General features: G+C 41.6%; 1 protein-coding gene across 3 annotated transcripts; it reads left to right on the plus strand.

Moving 5' to 3' along the window:
• Nucleotides 1–27,593, plus strand: mmadhcb (metabolism of cobalamin associated Db). Of its 3 annotated transcripts, none has more exons than XM_083929831.1 (8): nucleotides 1–169; nucleotides 619–666; nucleotides 8,404–8,548; nucleotides 8,725–8,948; nucleotides 13,675–13,783; nucleotides 14,046–14,176; nucleotides 25,763–25,849; nucleotides 27,212–27,593. In XM_083929831.1, exons 2-8 carry the CDS (start codon nucleotides 658–660, stop codon nucleotides 27,404–27,406), a joined length of 900 nt encoding a protein of 299 aa, XP_083785957.1. In that variant the 5' UTR covers nucleotides 1–169; nucleotides 619–657; the 3' UTR covers nucleotides 27,407–27,593. The 3 variants fall into 3 exon arrangements, with proteins under 3 accessions (XP_083785957.1, XP_083785958.1, XP_083785959.1); XM_083929832.1 differs by having other exon boundaries at nucleotides 1–164; XM_083929833.1 differs by lacking the exons at nucleotides 1–169; nucleotides 619–666 and adding an exon at nucleotides 1,647–1,678.

The raw sequence follows: 27,593 nt of genomic DNA on the forward strand, positions 1-27,593 counted from the left end.
TTTAGCTGCCACGGATGTGCTAATTCTAACTGAATGAGTTCGGCATTTAGAACGGTCATATACAGGTCTAATGTCTTGCAATTCGGTGTTCTGTCTAACACTGCAAACTGACGTTAATTGACGCTGCCATCTTCTTTCAACTTTGTAACGTGAACGTTGACTCAGTTAGGTAAGTTCGTGTTCTTGCTGCTCTGCTATCCTCAATTGCCATAATAGACAGCGTTAATGCTAAGTTACTAGGTAAACTCTTCTAGTGTTACGAAATCCGTGACTTGTCTTGACTTGATTCAGACTCTGAGTAGTAACGTGAGAGTATAAAAAAGGCCCTTTTCAAACATGTAAACATAAACATTCTAAATGTGTCTTAGTGCAGAAGTAATCATTTTTTTTGTATTGCACTTTACATTCAACAATCTCAAAGTGCTAATATCTTAATGCAGTTTCGTCAGGCTATATGATATAAATATGGATCTCACAATTCAGTGGCACAATTAACGTTGTTTCCTTACGTTACATTATAGCCACAGTTTGGTTTCTTGAAGCGTGATTCTTTCTTTCTTAGGTTGAAGTTTCAGCATTAATTGTAGTTGCTGACTGATTCATCTCCTACTCTTACAGAAACATAACTGGACACTGCCAGAAAACACACACACCAGGATGGCCAGTGTAAGTGTGTAAGTGTGTAAGTGCGTGCGTGTGTGTGTGCGTGTGCGTGAAGCTAACCTGTATTCTAGCGAGTGGCCCGTAGGAGGCGACACGTGCGGTTGCAGAGAGACTTTCGGCAAGTTAACGATGAAATTACCTACTTCTCACTTGATAATGTGAGAATATGAAGGTTGCAGAGGTTTTTACTGTCTTTATCGTTAGTTTAATGCCTTTTTAAAATACCCAACAGTGTTCATTTTCCAAATTCGGTCCCAGTTGATAAAGCAGGGGATGCTTTGGGGACAGGCTTACTTGTGATTGACAGGTCTCAAAGACAGAGAGCTGTCAATCAAACCTACAGCCGTGGAAAAATACAGCCGTGATGTTGTTCTTTGGTGTCTGCAGATTATTTTTCGGTTTCTTAAAGTAAAGTTTAACCCATTGAACTGAAGACACTCCAAGCAGTCAGCTGTTCAGTTTATCTGGTAAGTAATGTTACATATTATTATAAGCCTTATCTCTCGCTAACCAAAGTTAGCATGCCAGCACAGTATCACAGTTAACGTGAATTATAGCTGCACATTGTTCACTAAGCTAGTTCTAATGTTACCTGATACTAGCTCTATGTAGCTTCATCATTTATGTTTTAAGTTTCATTTTAATGTTTTACAAATTAAAATGAGCCTGTATAGCTGTATCTGTCAGATTTATTTGATGTATTCAAGTTCAGTTTAATAGCGGATGCATTGTGCAGATGTAGCAAGTTGTTAGTTTATACAGTTTATTTGCACATCATTTTGTGATATGCAACCGTCATAAACAATCCTCATATTCATTGCAGATGCATATTGCAGATGTGTACACATGTTAGTTGGAAAAACCTAATGTGAATATACACATTATACTATAATGTAGAGTCTGAACGCACAACAGTAAAGACATTTTTCAAACAGATTTCCTTCAGGTGATGGTGGCAGGCTGATGCAGTGGTTGGTGAACATGAGGAGACAACTGGACCCATCAGACATATCAGGTCTGTGCAGTACACACTCTGAGGAGGATCAGTTCTTCTTAGACAAGAAGGTAGACAGATGCATTATGATGCACTGATCACACAGTAAATGTATCAATACTTAGTGGTGAATGTAAAACTAACATCAGTTAACGTTTGAGGTATGTCTTGTTTTATATGGTATAATGTACTGATTGTATGTTTTTAGTCTTTTTGCTGCATCTGTAAAGGGTTTCCACACAGAAAAGTGAGTGACCGGTGCCAACAGAAGGAAGAGCTCATCTGTGGAGGGGCATATTTGGTGTCATTCATCTGGTTGTAGAGAAGGGCGACATTTTTAGTTCTCAATGTGTGGTGATGATGAATGGATGGTCATTTATATCTCATTCTACAACACAGGGTTGCACAACCAAATGCAAATGTATTCACTTTATGTTACACAAGAGAAAATATGTTTTATTGTGAAGGAGGATCATCACTATATAACTGATATTCACTAGATACCAATGATGTTGTGAGCTCTTTAAATCACCCACTGCAGTTTTTGGAATTAATTTATTGTTCTGTCCTTAAAGTGTACAATACTTATATTCATATATACAGTAATTGTAATTGAACAATATAATAAATGATAATCCTAGTTTTCGGTTTTCCTGCAGTGATTGAACAGTACTGAGTTTATTTTCCATGAAATACAGAATACTTTTGCTTGGTTATTCAAAATGTATCATGTGCCTATCACAAGGCACAACAATTTCTATAATGTTGATGAAAGCTAAAATACTGCATAAAGAACATTGTAACTGTTACAATTTATCAAAACACTGCTTTTTCTTGTCTTTTTACAATAATGTACATGTTTCTAATGTTAAAATTCATACCAGATGTGTACCCATCAACAGACTTATGGCAATGCCTTCATAAGAACCTTTATTGCACATTAAAATCTGAATTCATTTCAAAAATCATATTATCCACTGGAGCCTTGTAAAGATAATAGCTGAATGCAAAAAATAAGAATTAATTTCCTGCAAAATTTACATTCTGGTGTATCTTTGTAAAAATACCTACAGTAAATGGAAATATGCAGTACACTTAAAAAAAAACAACCCAGGTTTAGAGTAAAAATGGCAGCTTTGGTTAACAGAAGTCTAATGTAATGAATACAGTAAAACCTTTTCTTACATAACGGTAAAAAGGATATTAGTACTGCTGATTTTACGGTAAAGGTTGGAGATTTTTTCCATATTCTACCTTTTCTTAAACATGAAAATACCGTATAAGCAAAGGTGTTGCCATGAAATAAAACTATTTTACTGTGCAACAAAGAGTCTGTATGAAAATAAAATACTACCCTTTTCAGCATAATTTTTCTCAAAAATAAGGTAGAAATAAAAGTTTTGCCATTCCATAAAACATTATATAACTGTGAAATAACCAGTCTAATATAAAATACTTCTTTATTCTGTATAATTTCTCTGAAACTCGCCACTCCCCACATCTCGTAATGCTAGTTTTGATCAAGCCTTAATGACTTTATGTTACTTAAAAAAGCCCATGAAGAAAAACTAAATACAAAGTTAGAATTCTACAATATATTTGTAATGTAATTTGTATATTTGCAATATATCATCCAAAGAGATCTTACAATAGTCCTCAGTATGATGCTTTTGGGTAATGTTCATGGAATTGACTCACGAAGGTGTCGGTTTGGTTAAAATAATGTCCTTGAATAGAATTTCAGCATACCATAGCTTTCTCCCACAATCCATAGGCAGACAGACAACGGTTTGTATAGTCCAGTGTTAGAAAACTTACCCAATGGATTAGAAAGCTGTCAAGATGCTTTTTTGTAGCTGTTGATGTTGCGACATTTTCAATGTATTAATACTTGTCCAGGGTTAAAGCTTGTCTTAAGATAAAATGACAGCATGGTGTGCAGGGAAATGGAGCGTAAACACAGCTATATCTATGTAAATTCATGTTTTGAATAGTTTCATGTTTTGAAAAGTTTTACAAAACATGATCCAAAAACTTGGAGAATGTAGATGTTTTGCTGTAGTTTTCACAAAAGAGGGCTTAATGGACAGTTGCACAGCAGGCTGTTCAATGCACAGAAACAAAAAAAACAAACATATCCTGTAAGTGACCCAAATTTGCCACTTTCTTCCCCAATGCAAAATGTTACACTGTGGGAAAAATAACTTTTCACTTGATATGATCATATATGTTGATTGCTACTGATGGCATGGCTTTAGACGGCTATGAGTTTGGTCTACTTTGTTTAATTTGACACTTCATTCCTTTGCTAAACATTTCAAATGTTTGCATGCATTAATTAAATTCCTTCATTAGAAATAATCTGATGATATACAACATAATATGATGTAATGTATAAGGTTAAATGACACTGATCCCTCCTTCCACAAAAACAAAATCTGAAAGAACAGTAAGATCAGATAAATGTCAAAAAGATTACATCAAAACCTGCTATTATGCAAAATACTGACCGGTAATACCGGACTTCCACCACTAAGTGTCACATGTCACACAGCCAGCAGAGCTTCTGATGGTAATGTAATGAGATCCTGTACATGACAGTATTCGCATAGTTTCAATTTTAATTGAATTTTACTCCTCTGCTCCTTCATCTGCAGCACAGTCAGTTCTCAAATTTTCCCACTCTGGGACCAGGTTACAAAAAAAAACCCAATTACCTTCAGTCACATAATTAGTGAAATGATGTCCACCTGTGTGCAATTGTCACATGATCTGTCAGTGCATATACACACCTTTTTTGAAATGCCCCAGAGGCTGCAACACCTAAGCAAGAGGCACCACTAACCAAACACTGCCATGATGACCAAGGAACTCTCCAAACACGTGAAGGACAATGTTGTTGAAAAAATATCCAAATCTTTGATGATCCCCAGGAGCACCATCAAATCTATCATAACCAAATTGAAAGAACATGGCACACAGCAAACCTGCAAAGAGACAGCCGCCCACCAAAACTCATGGACCTGCCGAGGAGGGCATTAATCCGAGAGGCAGCACAGAGACCTAAGGTAACCCTGGAGGAGCTGCAGAGTTCCACAGCAGAGACTGGAGTATCTGTACATAGGACGACAATAAGCTGTGCGCTCCATAGAGTTGGGCTTTATGGCAGAGTGGCTAGAAGAAAGCCATTACTTTCAGCAAAAAAGCAAATGGCACATTTTGAGTTTGCGAAAAGGCATGCGGGAGACTCCCAAAATGTATGGAGGGAGGTGCTCTGGTCTGATGAGACTAAAGTCAAACTTTTCGGCCATCAAAGAAAACACCAAAGAACACCATCCCATGGTGGTGGTAGCATCATGCTGTGAGGATCCTGTGAGGATGTTTTTCAGCAGCCAGGACTGGGAAACAGAGTCAGAGTTGAGGGAAAGATGGATGGTGCTAAATACAGAGATATTTTGCAAAACCTATAACCACTCTGTGCGTGACTTGAGGCTTGGACAAAGGTTCACCTTCCAACAGGACAATGACCCCAAACACACTAAGGCAACACTTGAGTGGGTTAAGGGGAAACATGTAAATGTGCTGGAATGGCCTGGTCAAAAAAAATCTATGGTCAGACTTAACGATTGCTGTTCACCATACAACTTGAAGGAGCTGGAGCAGTTTTGCAAGGAAGAATTGGCAAAAATCCCAGTGGTGTAGCTCATAGAGACTTATCCAAAGTGACTTTAAGCTGTGATTGCCATTACAGGTTGCTCTACAAAGTATTGACTTTGAGGGGGGTGAATAGTTATGCATGTAAAGATGTCTAACTACCATCTACCGTGGAAGAGGTTGAGTCTGTCCACCTCTGTGTTACGTTATCCTCCATGGCCTGCCTCTAACCTTATGTATGGTCAAAACTGCCAAAATTCAATATATACAAATAATCAGAAGCAACATTACCAGCAGACCATCAAAGCGATACAACTTATCCAACATAGCATGGAGCACAGAGGCAATACAGATTACACATTACTCAACAAAATGTGCAACACAAAGACAATTGTGATTACTTAACGAATTATAGCAGATAATTATTTTATTACTAATGATACCAGTTGTTTGTTAACACAAACCTCTTCTTTCAGGTCCTACCTCTGTTTCTGTAACATGGAAGAATCAGCTGGACCGGTCATGCTCATCGAACTATATATATATATATATATATATATATATATATATATATATATATATATATACAGCGCCCTCCATAATTATTGGCACCCTTGGTTAAGATGTGGTAAAAGCCTTAAAATAAATTAAATTTTTATTGTAGCAGCATACTCTCACACTGAAAATTGTAGAAAAATGTAACCTTCAACTCAAATGAATTTTAAGGTGGGAAAAAAAATCCCTGACTAAGAATTAATTATTCTTCATAAAATCACCTGTTCCAAAAATTATTGGAACCCCTAACAATTCCTAGGAAATAAATGTAATTAAAGTATTTCGGTCATTTCTACAGGAGTTTACAAAGTTGATCAGAGTTTGTAGGAACATTTAATTAGTAATTCTTAACATCCTGTTTCCCTGGGGTATAAATATGACGTGACACAGAGGCCATGTCTCTTCAACATAGAAAAGATAAAGGAACACACCGTTCAAATAAGGCAGATGTGTGTCGACCTTCACAAGGCAGGCAAAGGCTACAAGAAAATAGCCACTCGCCTACACCTGCCCATTTCTATGGTCAGAGAAATCGTTAAGAAGTTTAAAACAACTGGAACAGTGTTAAACAAGCCTGAAAGAGGACGCAAGTTTATTTTGCCACCACGCACAGTGAGGAGGAGGGTAAGAGAAATAAAAAAATCTCCAAAGCTCACTGTTACAGAATTGCATCAAATGGTTGCATGTTGGGGTCACAAAGTCTCCAAAACAACCATCAGGCGCTATCTACACGAGTATGCAGAAAAGCACCTCATACCCACTGTGAAGTATGGGGGAGGATTGGTGATGCTGTGGGCCTGTTTCTCTTCTAAAGGCCCTGGGAACCTTGTTAGGGTGCATGGCATCATGAATGCTTTGAAATACCAGGACATTTTAAATCAAAATCTGGTGGCCTCTGCCCGAAAGCTGAAGATGGGCCGTCACTGGGTCTTTCCGCAAGATAATGACCCTAAACTTATGGCCATATCTACACAGAAATGGTTCACCAGACACCGAATCAAGCTCTCCCATGGCCATCTCAGTCCCCAGACCTCAACCCCATTGAAAACCTGTGGGGTGAGCTGAGGAGGAGAGTACAGAGGAGAGGACTCAGGTCGCCGGATGATTTAGGGCGCACTCACACTGTCCTTCTGCACCGGGCCAAAACAGGTTTTTCAGGTCAAGCCTAGTGCATTTGACCAGTGTGAGTGCAACCGCTCCGCGCATAACTGCAGCCAGCTGGCCGTCCACGGCCTGTCTGAGAGAGGTGGGCTTTTGTAGAGTGCGTTTGCACATGTATGAGCACGAGCGTGCGCACGTGTACAACCACGAGGCCTATGACGGTTCTGACATAATTTATGTGCGCCTGTTCGGACATAGAAAATAGAAGGACGGACCATGCGCGGACATTTAACAACAACAATGGCGGCGAAAGGTTCACGTTGGTGTGATGCGGAGGTGGAGTGTTTACTGCAGATTTGGTCGATAAAAAAATATTCAAAAACAGTCGTCAAGACGCACAGAAACTCTGAGGTCTATGGAAAGATTTGTAAACAAAGCGATGCATCGCGATGACGTCAATCAATGCGTGTGAAGTCTTACAGTGGATGACGTATGGACAGCAAGAAGCATTTGCGCGAGGCCAAGGTAGTGTGAGTACAAACGGGCCTGGGGCGCGGGGGGAGAGGGAGGGGGGGGGGGGGGGGGGGGGGGCAAATACCCTAAAGCCCGGGGCGCGGTGTGGAAGGACAGTGTGAGTGCGCCCTCAGAGAGATTGTGCAAAGAGGAATGGACAAAGATCCCTCTTTCTGTTTTATCCAATCTTGTAAAACATTATAGGAGGAGATTATGTGCTGTTTTGTTGGCAAAAGGGGGTTGTACAAAGTATTAACATCAGGGGTGCTAATAATTGTGGCACATTTGATTTGATGTAAAATAATTATTTCTTAATGTGGGATTTTTTTCCTTCTGAATACGTGCACTTGAATCAAAGGTTGGATTTTACTCTTTTTTTTCATTTTGGTTCTATATTATTTAGAAAAGAAATGAATTTATTAGAAGCTAAAGAACACATCTTAATCAGGGGTACCAGTAATTATGGAGGGCACTGTATAACTATGAAGAAAGCGGCATCAGCTTTAATTGCGTCCCACCTGCCTACTTGTTTCAATTCTACTTCCGTTATTGACCTTTATGTTTCAATATATCTACAATATACTAGTCTACATGGCTTTAGTGTATCCTAATACAATTATCATATACTATTCTTATAATCAGTTATACATTAAAGGCAGCAATGTTATTTTTAGATTTGTTTATATATATATATATATATTTGTATTAATATTGCATATAAAGCTGTTTTATTTCAGTTTTATTGTTTTAGTTCATGGACTCCTTTTTGTCTAGTGAACTGATGCACATATATATTTTAGACGAGTTCTAAACTATTTTGTGTCATCTTTCCCAGCTCATGGTAGAACCAACAAGTGTTCAAACTTAATATGAGCAAACAAGTTTCATTTACGAACACTCAAGTCCAATGTGTTTGTCTTCAGGTGCTGTGCAGCAGAGTAAGGCTGATCAGTTACCTTCCAGGGCTTCATGTGCTGGTGCATCGTGTGACTGGAGCCAGAGCTTTCTCTGCTGCTGGATCCTCTGCCTCTGATGAGCCCCACGTAACCATCAGTCCTTATGACATGGGTAGGATTTTTTTTGTTTTACAAGGGATTGACATTTAAAAATAACATACAGTGTTCAGCTTCATTCTCCAGTGCTCACACAGTGCTGTGGAGACAGCTTTTGGTTTAGATGTATTTTCTCTGAAACCTGCATTTTCATGCATCATGAACTTTTCCTAATGTGCCCCCCTGGTTAAGGACTGCAGACGGTGTGGGCTGATGAGAGCATGGGGCCTTTTGGACTCCAGGACCAGCGCTTCCAGCTGCCTGGTAATGTTAGTTTTGACTGCCACCTGGAAGGTTTAACTGAGCAGAAGAAGAGCCTTGCACACAAGATGGCCCCTGCGCATGTCCTGCTGTCGTCGTCATCGAGCAGTGAGAGACATGAGTTCATTCTGGCCCAGTTCCTCAGAGAGTTTTTTGTAAGTGTAATAATGTTGACATGACTGTTTTTTATGAAAACAGGAAAACTGCAGTAAGATGCATCTTTTATTTATTTAGTTTTGATTTTTTTAGCAATACTTTAAGTTTTTAGAACAGAAAGAAAACAAACACATGACAGCAATCACGTATAATGGATGAAATAAAAATAATACATTTTTTAAAAAGCAGCATGGTATACACTCATAATGAACTACTACTCGCATTTCTTGCTTTACATAGCCAAGCTCCCTCTTACATCTCTGACCTGATACAACCTTACACTCCCGCCCGCCTCAGGTTAGAGGCTGTTAGTTGTTCCCCAGACTTGTTTTAAAACCAGAGGGGATTGATCCTTTCAGGCAGTGGAACCCAAACTCTGGAATGCACTGCCTCTCTGTTAACGATGCTTACACTGCTGATTATTTTACAAAACAGTCTTTTATTCAATCAGGCATGACACAGCCAGGTTTCAGTCAGACAGAATAAATCAATATGATTGTCAAATCATTTACTAATACAGCTTTAGATGGCAGAGATCTGATGTTTAAAAGTCCACATTTTATTTTACAATTTTGTTACACTATTGCAGAGTTAGTGTTGATTTGTATCAAGTTTTTCTGTGTATCTCCTCTTCTGTTAATTTTTGATCTGGTTAACTTAAATGATCGTAGGGCAGACAGCGTTTGTATAGGATACTGAGCTTGTATGTGCTCCACAAGGAGTGCAGAGAGGTGTGTAAGACTGCCACTCTGCTTCCTGGGCATCTGTGATAAGGGCAGCGCAGAGAGGTGTATTAAACTGCCACTCTACTTCCTGTTCCCAACACTGGGTTGTCAGGGTTTTAGACTGCTAACAACTGCGTCCAGGTTCTTAGATATGAGAGCAGCATTATCTACGAAGCCCACATTATTTACTGGGCACCATCCAGACAGCCAGTGACGGAATAATGACATGCGGCTATACATGTCATCGCAAGTCAAGTTGGGCAGGAAACCAGAGAAAATTACGGAGTCCAACATAGTTTTTGCATATGCACAGACCAACTCCACTTTAACTTGTGACCTCCGATTGACAGAACTGGGTGTAATTACCGCCAACGTGAATAACAATCTTACCATATTTAAGTTTATCCTTAGGCAGCAGTTTCAAATAGGACTCAGTGTCGCCCGCTCTGGCCCCACGCATTTTACTATGATCCCTGGTGTTGCAAAGTTCACCTTTCTCATAATGGAGCTGCCAATAACAAGTGTTTCCTCAGCGGGTGTGTCACTGAGTGGAAAAAACTTGTTTGAAACATGAACGGTTGGATGGTTAACCACTGGCTTTGACTTAGAACTATTCCATTGTCTCACAGTCACCCAGGGCCCCCGGCTGCTCAGGGATTGCTGAGGTAGAGCTACCAGAAGCTAATTCTACTCTGTGTAGCTTTTCACCAACTATAGTTAAGGTGGCTGGCTAGCTACCGTAGCATAGGACTCAGCGTCCATGGTGCTGTGCCGTGCCTCTAACTCACTGAGCCTCGCCTCCAGCGTTACAAATACACTACACTTATTACATTTACCCTTATCACTAAAGGAGGCAGAGGAGTAGCTAAACATACGACACGCCGAGCGAGAGAGAGCCGGGGAAGCCATCACCAGCCGTAAGGCTAACTGTTAACCTAAAGTGGCTAACGGATAGCGTGTTAAACACCATAGAATGGAGAAAGTAACTGAAAGAAGGAGAGCTGTGAGTGCTTTAGTAGAATTAGTTATGGTGGCGTTTCTTCCGAGACTCCGGTTCTCTGGTCCGGGCGTCGGTCATGAACGATGGCTAGCCTCTGCTTGAGGTCTGCGACTCTCTGGCACAGCTCCGATGGCGGTTTACAACTGTCCAGTTTTTTATTAAGCTACCTGCCATAGCTCAAACTCCCCACTGAAAGGGTTTCAGAACAGTCAGAATCAGAAATACTTTAATAATCCCAGGTGGAAATTAATTTCAGCTTATATAAGAAAAACTGAATATAAATACATTCGCCGGCAACTTTATTTGGTGCACCTGGTGCTTAACAAAGTGTCAGTGTGGTCGTCTGCTGCTGTTACCTATCTGCTAGAAAGTAGGTGGTGTTGTGTGTTCACAGATGCTCTCCTGCATTCCTCTGTTGTAACCAGTGGATATTTGAGTTACTGTTGCCTTTCTATTAGCTCCAACCAGTCTGTCCATTCTCCTCTGACCTCTGGCCTTTGCTCCCACAGAACTGCCGCTCACTGGATATTTTATCTTTTTCTGACCATTCTCTGTAAACCCTAGAGATGGTTGTGCATGAAAATCCCAGTAGACCAGCCCGTCTGGCACCAACAACCATGCCACGTTCAAAGTCAGTCATCACCTTTCTTTCCCATTCTTATGCCTGAGACCTGAGACCTCTCTAATCTGAGCTGCTGTTAACCTGCGATTTCTGAGGCTGGTGACTCGGATGAACTTATCCTCCGCAGCAGAGGGGACTCTTGGTCTTCCTTTCCTGGGGCAGTCCTCTTGTGAGCCAGTTTCTTTGTAGCGCTTGATGGTTTTTGCGACTGCACTTGGGGACGATTTCAAAGTTTTCTCAATTTTTCGGACTGACTGACCTACATTTCTTAAAGTAATGATGGCCACTCGTTTTTCTTTACTTAGCTGCTTTTTTTCTGCCATAATCCAAATTCTAACAGTCTATTCAGTGGGACTATCAGCCGTGTATCCACCTGACTTCTGCACAACACATCTGAGGGTCCCAACCCCATTTACAAGGCAAGAAACCCCACTTATTGAACCTGACAGGGCACACCTGTGAAGTGAAGACCATTTCAGGTGACTATCTCTTGAAGCTCATCAAGAGAATGCACAGTGTGTGCAAAGCAGTAATCAGAGCAAAAGGTGGCTACCTTGACTCATCAAGAGAATGCAGAGTTTGTGCAAAGCAGTAATCAGAGCAAAAGGTGGCTACTTTGAAGAAAGTAGAATATAAGTATGCATTTCCTCACGTGTTAATTCATAGTTGTGATGCCTTCAGTGTGAATCTACAATGTCAATAGTCATGAAAAGAAAGGAAACTCATTGAATGAGAAGGTGTGTCCAAACTTTTGGTCTGTACTGTATATGAAATATCAAAGGACAAGTATGGCGGATACAACTTGAGTCACTTTATAAACTTTTATTGTTCACACATACACAATAAGCATACACACATTGGGTAGCCTGACTGCTACTACTAGGTTAGCCTTTCAGCTTGATAATTAGTGATGTTAATTAGTTTTAAATAAGGTGGTAAATATACACACTTATATCCTCAAATACCCCTGAACATAATCATAACATCCATCACTTTTAATATATTTATATATATATATATATATAAAGAATGGTATCAAAACTCGGAACACACCTGCTCGATAGTTCTACATGGTCAATATGACAGTCAAGAGATTAGTCACTGACTCAAATCTGTGGATGTCAGCAACCAAGCCTCACCTACTCAGGCCGGAAGTGTGGCTGCTCCAACAATACACCACTGATTTGACCACAAGTAAGCCCAAAGACCACACACAGTCCAGCCATATACTAGATTTTGACCTAGTCTTGCTAAAGGAGCAAAGCATTCAGTATCATTTGCAGTGAGCCTGCAGCAAGATGATGAATTTAGGAAGGGCTAAAGTCAGAATATAAATATTCTGTTGTATTTAGACAGGGTGTTGAATTAAGATAACATGACTCCGGCAGGTGGGTTGATTCTCATTTGCTCTGCATATCCATCTAGGAATTCTCGTTTAGAGATCTTTTGGGAAGGGGCGAAAATACTGGTTGCTGGTTGGATAAACCATCGGTCATCAACAACATACAGGCCAAATCAACCAATCAGATTAATGAAGAGTATGACGTACTAATGGCGTTGGGGCAAAGCTCAGAAAGTAAACAACATGTCGTGAAGGATATTTTCCGTTTGTGTAGCTCAAATTCACAGATCAAAGGCCCAATTAGGTGCCTGGTCCATATTCCAACAGAAGGATCGTAGAGAAAAAAGAGTTAGTGAGTGGCTTGCTCTATAGCTGCCATGTTGTTTACACTGAACAGTAGCTTCTTGTTTCATCACACTTATATCCGCCTCAAAACCAACTCTATTGATTCGGTCACTTGGCAAACTTCCCCAAATTTTCTCCACCACATTACCAGACTGATCTGCGAGTAAAATATAATGGAGTTTGTGAGCTCAAGATGGTCTCACAAGGCTAGAATTAAGTACCTCAGTAGTTGTAATTCAATTCAATACAATTGTATTTACAGTGCCAAATCTCAAGACACTCTACATACAGTATAGAGTAGGCAAATACCTCAATGAGGGAGAGGGAAGTCCTATTTTATCACCTCCCCGATGGTCCAGTCACAAGCATGCTTGTTAACTTCTAGGCCACCACTGCCTCAAAGTGAATTTATCTGAAGTCTTTCCTCAATCGTTAGCTCCATTATTCCGTGTGTGTGTGTGTGTGTGTGTGTGTGTGTGTGTGTGTGTGTGTGTGTGTGTGTGTGTGTGTGTGTGTGTGTGTGTGTGTGTGTGTGTGTGTGTGTGTGTGTGTGTGTGTGTGTGTGTGTGTGTGTGTGTGTGTGTGTGTGTGTGTGTGTGTGTGTGTGTGTGTGTGTGTGTGTGTGTGTGTGTGTGTGTGTGTGTGTGTGTGTGTGTGTGTGTGTGTGTGTCTGTCTCTCTCTCTCTCACAGGAGAAAGATGACCCAGCCTCTTCTCAGATTGTCAATAGAGCTGAACAGTGCTTTCACGACTCCAGTGTGGAATGTGCCATCCAGTCCTGCCCTGAACTTCTAAAGAAAGGTAGAGTGCTGATACTGCACTCCTGCAAATGTATCCATGTTCCTTTTCTTTGTCTGGACTGTCCATTAATAAACAGGCAAAAGCTGTTGTGTTTTGTGTCTTTGCTGGTATGGTGACTTTGTAATTTAAATGTTTGTAATTCTTTTTCTGTTCACCCTAGGGTCAGCAAAACATATTAAGTGTTGCTCTTACTGCTGACGAGAAGCAGCCTTTTTGTCTGATGTGTTGTTAATAATATGTTTCCTGATAACTTGATGAATAGATTTCCAGTCCATGTTTCCTGAGGCTCCATCCTCTGCTATGATTGTGGTCACAGTGACCCAAAAGACCCAGAATGATATGACGTCATGGTGTGCGGAAGTGGAACAGGAGAGAGAGCAGATGCTTGACAAGGTGAGCTTCTGTCTTGAGTTTGTGTGGTGGAAATCTAGATTTGAGATATGTTGTTTCTAGAGGCCTCTTTGGCAGTAAGATGTAACTGCAGGTGAGCCTGTTCTTTCAGAGCTTCCATCTTGTCACATTTATGGTCCCTATGTGGGTTGACAATTTAATTTCTTTTTTTTCTCTTGTAAATTTTATTGAAACACATTCACCTCTCTACTTCCACTCCATCCCCTATATTTCCCCCTCTTAAATACACACACACACACGTTACTATAACACTTCTGCCCTTACTACAAGCCTGACTCAGAAATTGGGAATTCCGATTTCAATTTCCAATTTACGATGTCAGCAGAGTCACTAACATGGTGGCTTATTTACATCTAGCCCACGAATGTCGCCACAGACACGGATACTGGAATGCTCAGGAAAAAGGCAACACGTGCTTTCATCAGTGGGTCATATGATCACTCACCACTGTTTTAACTCACTATTTGATAGATATTAACTTAAAAGGCAATTAAAAATAGTTGGAAATCTTATGAAGTACAACTTTAATGACAAACAGTACAGATAAGGTGTCTTCTGCTACCTGTAAACAGGATTGTGTTCCATACCTCACAGTCACAACAGAATATGTAGTGTCATTTTCAATGAATCCTTAAAGACAGTGAAGCTTGAATAAATCATAATAGAAGATTTCAATTACATTTCTAAGACATATCTAAAAAGATGCAGGAGAATGGCCATAGTCGATTATTATAACTAGCCAGCCACGCTTGTCACAGCTCTCCTTGCTCGACCACATAGACCTGATCTAGTATCTAGAATCGATTGCTCTTCCTTGGGTTCCCGGGTGTTAATACTGAATTTTATAAATTGAATTTTGCAGCTGAATCTTGGCCTGCTGAATTTTGACAGCAGCTTTTGCGTGTCTACTTTTTTCAGCTGAGAAGCAAATGAGATCGCCTGACCCCTCAGATATGCCTTACACGCCTCCCATAAAGTGCTTTGGGAGATGTTTGTGGTGTCATTTGCGTGGAAAAAAATTGGCAATTTCTTCCTTAAGGAATTTTCTAAGATGTGGGTTATGCAGTAAAAAGTGGGAAAGTTTCCACTGCGTCTGAAGCGGGCTGCGATTTGGGAAATTTATCACGACTGATGTAGGAGCATGGTCTAAGATCACTATACTGTGGTACTGGCTAGAATTGACCCAATGCAACAGTCTGTTATCAAAAAAAAAAATCAATTCTAGAATATGTACAATGGACATGGGGGGAAAAAAATGAAAAAGCTTTGGTGGATGGATTAAGAGACCTCCAGGGATCACATAGGCTGAGCCGATTTATAAAAGAGCTTAATGTAGTGGCAGAGTTGGACAGAGTAAGGGGTTTAAAAGAGGACCTATCTAGAACAGGATCTTGAATGAGGTTGAATTCGCCACCTATAATTGGGTAGTGATTATCAATATCTGGGAAGGAACATAAAAGATGGGTAATTAATTTGTCATAATCCCACGAGGGGCGTAGACACTCACTTAAATAACTGGGATGTCAAACAACTTGCCTGAAACTGCCACAAAACGGCCATTGGGATCTTCAATGGATTTTGTTGGTTCGAATGCTCTATTTTTACCTATAATGATGGCCGCTCCTCTCACCCTTGCAGAAAATTATGAATGAAATAAATGAATCATTCAAGGTCTTTTAATGTGAGAAATCTCAGAGGTCCTGAGGTGAGTTTCTTGAAGGAAATAAATTATCCCCCTTGAGTTGTCTCAAATGTGACATCACTTTGCCCCTCTTGATTACACCATTGACACCCCTAACGTTTCATGACAAAAACCTGCAGCCCTGATTTTGAGGTATAGTTGTGTTGTGCATTACTCACCCTTTGTTAAGTGAAGATGTACGGTGGTGATGCCCTGAGGAAGGAGGGGGAGGGGCGCAAGAAGATTAAAAAAAAATGTATATATATATATTTTTTAAAAACACGAAGGCAGTAACAACAGAAAACCCTATTAACACATTCAAAACCCTTGTGAAGCTTCCAGTTCCTTTATACTCACTGATCCCCATGACTTCACCACTCCCGCAGGGTCAAGTGTAACCCATATAGCACAGAAAAAAGTTTAGTGCCTCCCATACTGTAAGGCCTGTAACCAGTTTAATTCACACGTGAGCATAAAGTTGCATTATGGAGTAATATAGAAAAGGGACATGACATGATTATTCACTTAAGCGCAGTAGGTGGCGATATGACCCAGGAGTAGAAACCAAAGCAGAGAAAAAGCAAAGAAAAGTACACTGGCCACCACAGACTGATAAAGGATCTCCAACATCTTGCTGCACACGTTGAAGGATCTCAGCTTCCTTAGGAAGTAAAGTCTGCTCATCCCCTTCTTGTAAACAGCTTCAGTGTTAGATCTCCAGTCCAGTCTGTGGTTGAATATAACACCCAGGTACTTGTAATCCTCCACCGCCTCCACATCCTTTCCCAGAATGCACAGAGGTTGGAAAGCTGTCATCCTCTTCTTCCTGAAATCTATCACAATCTCTCTGGTCTTGCTGATGTTCAGCCGCAGGTGATTCTGTCCAGTCCACTTCACAAAGTTGTCTACCAGTGCCCTGTACTCCTCCTCCTGTCCGTCACTTATACACCCAAAAACAGCCGAGTTGCAGAAAACTTTTGCAGGTGACACGACCCAGTGTTGCACTGAAAGTCAGTGGTGTATAAGGTGAACAGGAAAGAAGACAGTACAGTCCCCCGTGGAGCTCCTGTATCCCGAACCACCACATCAGACAGAACACTGCCCATACGGACAAACTGTGGCCTGCCTGTCAGGTAGTCAGTAATCCAGGAGATCATTGTGTCGTCTACTCCCATCACCCGCAGCTTCTCCCCCAGTAGCAGTGGCTGAATGGTGTTAAAAGCACTAGAGAAATCAAAGAATGTGATTCTCACAGTACCTCCTCCACCATCCAGGTGCAAATGGGCTCGTTGCAGCAGGTAGATGACAGCATCATCAACTCCCAAGTGGGGCTGGTAAGCAAATTGCAGAGAGTCTAGCAGGGCTCTCACCTGTGGCCTCAGGTTGACCAAAACCAGTCTCTCCAGCACCTTCATGACGTAAGATGTGAGGGCCACTGGTCGATAGTCATTGAGGTCTGATGGTGTCGACTTCTTTGGAACAGGAATCACGCAGGAAGTCTTCCAAAGCACTGGTATTCTCTCCTGACCAAGGCTCAGGTTGTAGAGGTGTTGTAGGACAGGAGACAGCTGGCTGGCACATGTCTTCAGGATCCTGGGGCTGATACCGCCTGCAGCTTTATGCTGGTGGAGTCTCTCCAGCTGTCTCCTAACCTGGCCTGCAGTCACAGTTATGCAGGGGAGGCTGCTGGTGTCTTCAGTGGAGGATGAGGAGGTGGAGGAGGAGGAGGAGGCAGAGGAGGAGAAGGACGTGGAGGAGGAAGAGGTGGTGGTGGAGGAGGAGGAGGAGGAGGAGGAGGAGGAGAGGTGCTGCACAGGAGAGCTCACAGCAGGGGATTGAGGGGGGAGGGAGGAAGCATTTGGGGGAATGAGGGGGTCTGGAGGTGTCATGGAGATAACAGAAGGCTGTGAGCTGAACCTATTGAAGAATCTGTTCAGCTCGTTTGCCCTCTCCAGGCTGCCTGATGACTTCCTGTCGCTCACCTTACACCCAGTGATCTGCTTCATACCAGTCCACACATCCCTCACATTGTTCTGCTGGAGTTTGGCCTCCAGCTTCCTCCTGTAGACGTCTTCACAGGTCCTCAGCATATCCCTGAGTTCATGCTGCACTCTCCTCAGTTCTTCCCTTTCTCCAGACCTGAACGCCCTCTTCTTCTTGTTAAGCAGGGCTTTCAGGTCATTGGTGATCCACGGCTTATTATTAGGGAAGCGGCATACAGACCGGGTTGGCATGGTGTTGTGTTCACAGAACCTGATGTATTCTGTGACGCAGTCGGTCATGCTGTCCAGATCCTCTCCATGTGGCTCAACAAGTGCATCCAAGTCTGTCGACTCAAAGCAGTCCTGTAGTGCATCAGCTGCCTCCTGAGTCCACCCCCTCACTCTCCTAGTGTGGACAGGCTGCCGCTGAACAAGGGGAATATACTTAGGGGTCAGCAGAACCAGGTTGTGGTCAGATCTTCCAAGAGGGGGGAGGGATGTGGGACTGTATGCATCCTTAGCATTTGCATACAACAGATCCAGTGTGTTACAGTCTTTGGTGGGGCAGTCAACATTCTGGTGAAATGTTGGAAGGGTTTTATCCAGTGAGACGTGGTTAAAATCCCCAGTGATGACAATAAATGCGTTAGGTTGCAGCGTCTGTATCTGCGCAACAGCGGAGTGGATGACGTCACAGGCCAGCGCTGCATCAGCTGAAGGAGGAACGTACACACCGATAATGATGGCAGACGTGAATTCCCGGGGCAAATAATAAGGCCTCATCCCCACAGTTAACAGTTCAATGTCCGGGGTACAGAGACGTTTCTTCTCGTGAACATGCCCGGGATTACACCACCTCTCACTCACGTACAGTGCAATCCCTCCTCCTTTTTTCTTTCCGCTGCTTGTCACGTCCCTGTCTGCCCGAACAGTGCTGAAGCCAGGAATCGCGTCGCTGTGGTCCGGGATGTGTGAGTGAAGCCATGTCTCCATGAAACACAACACACTGCACTCACGATATTCCCTCTGAGCCTTTATCAGCGCGGCGAGCTCGTCCGTCTTGTTCCCCAGAGACCTCACGTTTCCCATGACGATCGACGGTACAGCAGGTCTGTGTCTCCTCTTCACCCTCCGTTTCACTCCAGCTCTGCAGCCATGGCGTCTCCTCCGCAGCTCCTTCAGGACCTCAGGTCTGGCTCCGGGCAGCAGTACAGGTTCACACTGCACAATCAGCTGGTTGCGTGTGTAAACAATGCGCTCAGTAATGCACTTCTGAACCCTCCATTGCTAGGGTTAGCAAAAACATCACAAAAACGTCACAAAAAGTGCCGTAAAAGTTCAAAAAAGAAAAAAAGGAAGGTGTTCGTCCTCTCCCAGTCTCCGGACAAGAGTCGCCAAAAGTTCAGCAAAAAACACAACACAACAAAAACTTTTTTTAAATCTTAAAAACCCTCGGGAGCTGCTGTTACAGGCTGCCACCTAGTATTGCGCCATAGCAACTTATGAATAGCATGGACAATAATAAACGGTTAAATGGGCCGTGTGGCAGGCCTAAGGAAAACAAATGGGGTACACTCCATACCCAGCTGCAGCTCAACAAGCCCGGGTGGAAATTTACCATTGTAAACAGTCTCAAAGTTTGAAAAGCATCATACGACAATAGAAAGAGTTCACAGTCACTGTGTGTTGAATGATGTCATGTCAAGACACCGGCTGGGCGAGTTGTCCAGAGGCCCGTGTTAGTAATGGGTTTAGCGTTAGCCACTAGTAAATTAGCCTGTACTTCGACTGCAGGCTTGAGTCAGTGATGCAACCTTATGGGTCGGGCATAGAACTTATGTAGGCCGTGGCTTCTTCGACTGAGGAGAAACGTTTCTTCTCCATCTTTCTAGGTTATTTGGAGCTTCGATTGGTAAGGCAGAGCTGGTTGAAGGCCCAGGTCGTACAGCTTAGCCATGAAATCATGGTAGGCCGCTCGTTGCTCCAAAACGTTGGGGCAGTAATCCTTGATGCGGACCGGCAAATCACGGTACTTCAGGTCATTCCTCCTTTTGCGGGCCTCCCGGACTATTAGCTCCTTGGTCTGGTGCCGGTGAAGGCAGACGATTATGGGGCTGGGACTTTCTCCCTGTCGCGGCTTAGCAGCTAGGGAGCGGTTGGCCCGGTCAAGCTCTGGAGGGAATTGTAGCACCTGGATCTCGAAAACCTCTATCAGGACGTCCGAGAAAAAGGTTGTGGGCCGTGGACCTTCTATGGATTCAGGTAGGCCAACAATCCTGATGTTGTTACGTTGACTTCGTCCCTCCAGATCGATGTTTTTGGTTTTGAGCTTGGCCTCGAGCATGATATTTCTAAAGCTTATATGCGCTCTTTCGTTAAATTAGCGTTAGAATCCAGACTCGCAATCCGTTCACTGTGTCAGTCACTGTGGCTATATAAAACAATATATATATATATATATATATTGTTTTATATTTCTGTTTTTCCAGATATATAGTGTTGTCTGTATATATTGTTGTTGTTAAATATGTTATTTGTTTAGCTGGAGTTTGGAACGAAAATAGAGCCACACACTTCATCTGAGAGCTCTTTTCTGTTTTTTTAAAAGCATTCAGATCCCTGGTTTGCACTAGCATAACTGCCTATTTAGCACAACAGCAGTGTAGGCTGAGCCTGGGGTTAGCTTTAGTTTGCTAGCCGCCTCAGCTGCTTCCTGCGATTGAAGCGATGAGGAGATGATCAGAAATGTGACAAATGTGAGCAAGCGGTGCGATACAAGCGTCTGAAGCGATTGTATATGTGTCTATCGGGTTTGGTTTGAACGCAGCTTCAGAGGGTTTGTGTAAATGGCATTCTGTCAGAAGTGCAAACCATCGTTACAGGCTGCCCACAAGGCAGCGTTCTTTCCCCTTTGCTTTTCTCTCACAAACAAGTTTTCTATGAATAATAGCCTTTTAAATTGATCAAATATGCTGATGACATAGCCTTAGTAGGCCTCTTACAAATCCTGACCTCTCTGATGAGGCCCCTTATCTAGCACACATAAAGGCCCTTGAAGCATGGTGCAACGATAGCGAGCTAGAGATCAATGTGTCAAAGACAAAGGAGTTTCTCTTTTGCAAAAAACAAGACACAACAACAGAGACAGTTTTACTTAATGTCCTAGCAGTTGAAACTGAGCTAGTTTACACCACACACATTGAAAATGTAGACTTTAAATCTAGAACTGGTCTTGGATTAATTCATATAAATGTAAGGAGGCTACTAAACAAAATGGACCTGATAAAGTTCTGGATAAACTCAACAAATGCTGATGTTATTGTCTTGTCTCAAACCTGGCTCACCAAATCTGTGCTTGATAAGGATATTTCTATTAATGGCTACAATGTTTATCGTGCTTATCGTTCAAGAAAAGGGGGCGGAGTAGCGATTTATATCAGGAGATATTTTGATGTTAATTTAGTGCTTAAAGAGTCAGTATCTAAGGAGCTTGAGTTGCTTGCTCTTGAAATAGAATTAACAAAGAATCACCGTATCATGTTGGTAGGATGTTACAGACCACCATCTGCTCCTAAAAATGCATTGTCTTCCCTTGTCAAGTTTTTATCACAGCTGAAATATAATTAATTACTTTTGGTGGGAGATTTAAACTGTGACTGGCTCATGCCTGTGTCCGATGACCTGAAAGCACAATGTGATTCTCTCAACCTCAGGCAATTAATTCATTCCCCTACCAGACCCAACCCTTAATGTTCCCAAAAAGCAACACTCATTGACTTAGTTTTAAACAACATGCCTTCCGAATATGTGACAACAGGTGTGTTTCCAAATTATCTGTGATAGCGGTCATTAGAGACACAAGGCATCCTAAAAGCAAACAACGCTTTGTAGAGAAGCTCAATATGAAAATGTTTGTGAACAAGCTTTCGTGCATGACCTTTATCATTTTGACTGGGAAAGGATTGCTCTTTTTGATGATGTTGAATTGGCTTGGAGTTACTTTCATGGAAGTTTCAGTCACATTATTAACAAACATGCCCCCCTGCGCAAATTCTGAATTAAAGGTCATGATAACCCATGGTTTACATCCAAAGTAGCAGAAGTTCTGCATGAGCGAAATTCCAGTGCAAGTAAATCCTGCTTGGAAACTGACTGGCTTTATTTTAGAAATTTTAGAAATTTACCTCTCTTCTTCAAAATAAAAAAGCTGAGTTTTACTTGTCCACGACTACTGGAAGTCTGAAAAATCCAAAGAAATTTTGGAAAGCAATTAAGTCCCTGTTGTCTACCTCTTAATCAGTTAATCTTCCTTCCAGTATGCTGATTGATGGCAGCAGAGTAACTGACAGAACAGACATACTAAACTGTTTTAACAAACATTTTATTTCCTCTGGGCTTTTGTTTAACTCTAAAAACCTCTCGAAACAACCCTCTGACCCTCCACTGGTTGATAGGACCCCTGGTAATGTTCAGGCTTTTAATTTCACACCTTTTTCTACAGCAGAGGTTGCTAAAGCTCTTAAAGACCTTGATCCTAAAAAAACACCAGGACCAGATAATTTGGAGCCTTTGTTTTTAAAACTGGCATCTGAAATTGTAGCTGTTCCATTGTGTTCCATTTTTAATCTTAGTTTATTGACCAATGTAATTCCAAAAGTCTGGAAATCTGCGTTTGTTATTACCCTCTTGAAAAGAGGAGATCCAAACATTTTAAACAATTATAGGCCTATTTCTAAACTGTATGTTCTGGCTAAGGTACTTGAATTCCTTGTAAAAAAAAACAGTACTAGCACTGCAGCCTTGAAGGTTATAAATGACATAATTGAAGCCTTAGATAATAGACAGTGTTCTCTCTCTCTTTTCCTAGACTTACAGCAGCTGGGTTTTCTGTACATGCAGTTGGATGGTTTGCTAACCATCTTAAAGACAGAAGCCAGGCTCTCCAGTTAGAAGGTGTCTCTTCTGAGGTTCAATTTGTCCTCAAGGGGGTACCTTTAGGTTCAGTACTAGGCCCTAATGGTCAACAAATTGAACTTGTATCTACTTTTAAGTATCTGGGGTTCTTAATTGATGACCAATTGTCTTTTAAAGAACATATTCAGTACACTGTAAAGAAGCTGAAGCTTTTACTTGGATTTTATTTTAGAGATGGTTTTGTCCCACCTCAAATCCATCACAGACTCACTCCTGGACCCCCTGCAGTTTGCCTACAGAGCCAACAGGTCTGTAGACGATGCTGTTAACATGGCTACACACTTCATCCTCCAGCATCTGGACTCTGCAGGATCCTACGTCAGGATCCTGTTTGTGGACTTCAGCTCTGCATTCAACACAATCATCCCGGCTCGTCTGCAGGACAAGCTTTCTCAACTCAACGTGCCAGACTCCACCTGCAGGTGGATCACCGGCTTCCTGACTGACAGGAAGCAGCACGTGAGGCTGGGAAGCCTCACCTCGGACTCCAGGACGATCAGCACCGGCTCTCCGCAGGGCTGTGTTCTTTCTCCCCTGCTCTTCTCCCTGTACACTAACAACTGCACCTCCAGTCACCAGTCCGTCAAGCTCCTTAAGTTTGCGGATGACACCACCCTCATTGGACTCATCTCTGGTGGGGATGAGTCTGCCTACAGATGGGAGATCGACCAACTGGTGACTTGGTGCAGGGAGAACAACCTGGAGCTAAATGCTTCAAAAACAGTGGAGATGACTATAGACTTCAGGAAGAGCACAGCCCCACCCTCCCCCATCATCCTGTGTGACTCTCCAGTGGACACTGTGGAGTCCTTCCGCTTCCTGGGAACCATCATCTCCCAGGACATCAGGTGGGAGCCAAACATCAGCTCCCTTATCAAGAAGGCTCAGCAGAGGACGTACTTCCTGAGGCAGCTGAAGAAGTTCAATCTACCACGGACAATGCTGGTCCACTTCTACACTGCCATCATCGAGTCCATCCTCACCTCCTCCATCACCGTCTGGTACGCTGCTGCCTCTGCCAAGGACAGGCGCAGACTGCAGCGTATCATACGTTCTGCAGAAAAGGTGATTGGCTGCAACCTCCCTTCTCTCCCAGAACTCTACTCTTCCAGGACCCTGAGGAGAGCAGGGAGTATAGCTGCTGATCCCTCCCACCCTGGACACTATCTGTTTGAACCTCTGGCCGGAGTCTGCGGTCCATCAGGACCAAAACCTCCCGCCACAAGAACAGTTTCTTCCCCTCTGCCGTCAGGCTCTGGAATTCTGTTAAAGACACTTAACTGTCATTCGTTATATTAACGACATCTGGAACTCACACGTTATATTAACGTACCCAAATCACAGGTGTTATATTAACCCCCCCCCCCCTTTTTTTTTTTTTTCACTGGACACTTTAACTTGCACATTACTACCTGCACTGGTCACACAAATACAGTCACTTATATTTCATGTATATAATTCAATGCCATATGTTTAGTTTGCTTGTGTTCATGTTTATATTTATGTAGGCACTGTCAAATCAAGTCAAATTCCTTGCAATGAAAATTGTCTGGCAATAAACCTGATTCTGATTCTGAGATAAGTCTTGCTTTTCCTTTAGGGTGAAACAGAAACTGGTGGAGTCATCCTTTCTTCCGATTATTGATTACGGCGATGTGTTATATATGAATGCTTCTGTTCAATGCCTCCACATGCTGGATAGTGTGTATCATGGTGCTCTTAGGTTCATTGCAAACTATGGAGCTCTAACTCATCATTTTGTCTTATACAGTAAAGTAAATTGGCCATCGTTATATGTGCGCAGGTTCGGCCATTGGTATGTGCTGATTAACAAGGCTATTCTTGAGATGATTCCATCTTATTTATCTTCCCTTCTTATCTTAACTAACAGGGCCTACAGTCTCCGCTCTCAGGATTTTTATCTTTTTGCTTTTCCTAAGGTGAGAACAGAAATGGGGAAGAAAGCTTTAAGATTTTCTGCTCCAAGTACATGGAGCATTTTGCAGTCAGAGCTTAAACTCCAAAGTCTGGTATCTCTGAATGTATTCAAGTCCAAGATAAACTCCATTACATCCAGGTGTCAGGAGTGCAAATGTTTTATTTGAGTGCAAATGTTAAAATTAATCTTGTAAATTCTTTTAACTATTTTTTTGAAAAATTCAATTGTTATTGTATTCTAATTGTTTTTCTTTTTGTGTTTTGTGACATTGTGTTGAAACTTCAAGTGCTGTCATTCTTGGCCAGGTTTCCCTTGTAAAAGAGATCTTGGATCTCAATTGGACAAACCTGGTTAAATAAAGGTTGTATATACTGTATATATTTAACCTTTCACCTCCCTGCTTGGTTTGGCCATTTAAGCTGTAAATCCAAGAACAAGTTTAACACGATAGTGTCAATGGAGAGGAAAATAGTGGGAAAACCCCCAAAACACCTGACCCAAATGAAGAAAGCTAAGAAAATCAGTGCAGATAGTGCCCAACCTCTTTCCAACTAGTTTGAGCTCCCGAAAGCTTGGAGGTGCTACAGAGTATCTCTGGCAAAAGGTGTATTTAGTAAATCCTTTATTCTTAACGCCATTAGTATCCTCTACCTAACCAAGTGATAACAACAATGTGAGATGCTATTTTTATATTTTCATTCATGTTTTATCTTTATTTCTTATGTATTTAAGCATGTGCATTCTTTTATTTTCTTTAATTCGGAAATGTGTCATTACATGTCTGAGATAATGTTGACATTAAAGACGAGAACATTCACAGGCTTGCTGTCATCTTGTCATTTTACATTTATCAATGTCGATTTATCTTATTTTATGTCTTTATATTGCTTAGGTGACCTGTTCTCTTGTCTTGTCAACACATTTTATTGTACTATTGACCTTGTGTCTATATTTAACCAATAAAACAGAAACTTGTATCCTCTGCTTTGCAGTTTGTTGATGGAGCGAAGGAGATCTGCTATGCTCTGCAGAGAGAAGGATTCTGGGCTGACTTTATCGACCCATCCTCAGGTCTGGCGGTAAGATACCATTGTCACTTAGTGTTGTAAGATTACATGTTCAGAATCTGCTTATCCAATCCAAAATCCAATTTTTTTAAGGGAGTTTGTTTGGTGGGAATCAATTCAACTTCAGTTGAATTTTTATTTTTAGTAGAAATTTTATCTCACGACACTTTCCATATAGACTACACTTTGATGTTAAACAAAGACCCAATATATCACCATGACGATCTGCTAGTCTCACTGCAGCAAACTTGCACACAGTGACAGCTAAAACTTACCTTTAACAGGCAGGAACGTCGGAAAAGACATGGCTCTTTGTAGGACGGCTATCTTTCTTCACCAGTTGGGGAGAATAAAAAGAGAGGGAGACCCAGAGATTCACAGCAACCACAGAATTAACAGAAGCAACTATGATAATTAAATTCAATAATAATAGGATTATAACTAATAATAATTATTGCAGCGGAATTACTAGAATTATATGAACAGAAGTGATAATATATATATATATATATATATACACACATATAGACACTTTTATCTAGTGGTGAAGCGCTGTTTTTTTGTTTTTTTACTACTGGAGTGCAGAAAATGATCTGTGCACTCACATCTTTTCACTGGCTTGTAAATATAATGATATAATATATAATCTCCTCTGCACCGGTGACAGCCTTTCTGTCACTAACACACACTTCTTGTGCAGTGTTTTTTTTCATGTTACTACATAAGTTAACATTGTGAATCATACAAGCCACCTTAAATGTCAAAATGATGACAAACTCTTTGTTTTCATCCTAATTCTTGAACACTATACATTTTAATAATGGTCAGATCTCGATCTTCTCATAAAACTGTCTGAATGTCAACTAGATCATTCAAACTGCAACTATTCTGAAGGGGGATTGCATCAGTTCCTCAAGGCGTCCTCTTTTTTCCAAATCTATTTTTAGAAAACACTGCATCTTCCTGCAGGAATAATGATAATGCTTATTCTCAATCAAAACAGTCACAGTTACCCTTTAAGGATTGATTTTTCACAACCACAATTTAAAAATGTTGTTTGCTTCCAAAAACGTGATTAAATCTTCATTCCATTCTGTGCCTGTTGGACTTCTTGCTCGTTGACATCCATATTTTCAAACTAGTCCTCCCTGAAGAGGTTGTCCAGTGCCTCTGTGCTAGCGACGTTGTGTCCCCGAGTGTCACTGCTTTCCCCCTCCATGTCATCTGGGCCTTGCACAGTAACCACATCATATAGCTCACACAACTTCTCTCGAATGGTGAGGCGACAAGATGTTTGTGTCTTGGGCTAAGCACAGAAGCAAGATATGGGTGTGATCAGATATTAATATAATAAATATGTGTGTTTTTCCCCAGTTCTTTGGCTCGTACACCAACAATACACTGTTTGAGACGGATGACAGGTACCGTCACCTTGGCTTTCAGATTGAGGACCTGGGCTGCTGCAGAGTGATCCGACACCCTCTGTGGGGGACGCATGTTTTTGTGGGGACAATATACACCAATGCACCACCCTGCAGCCTTATTATACAGAAGTTTCAAGGCAGCTGAACAGGAGCTCAGGGACACTGGGATGCCATTAAAACTGTAAAAACGTCAAAAAACCTGTTGGATGATTGTATTCTTAACTACAGCTTTATAATTTTAACAACATTCTTTAAAATCATAAACTCATTTTGTTGTCCACTCAACAGGCTGAAATGCTGCTTTTATCATATTAAAGTGTTTCTGCACTCAA

Source organism: Echiichthys vipera, assembly GCF_963691815.1.
Source record: "Echiichthys vipera genome assembly, chromosome: 2".
Lineage (NCBI taxonomy): Eukaryota > Metazoa > Chordata > Actinopteri > Perciformes > Trachinidae > Echiichthys > Echiichthys vipera.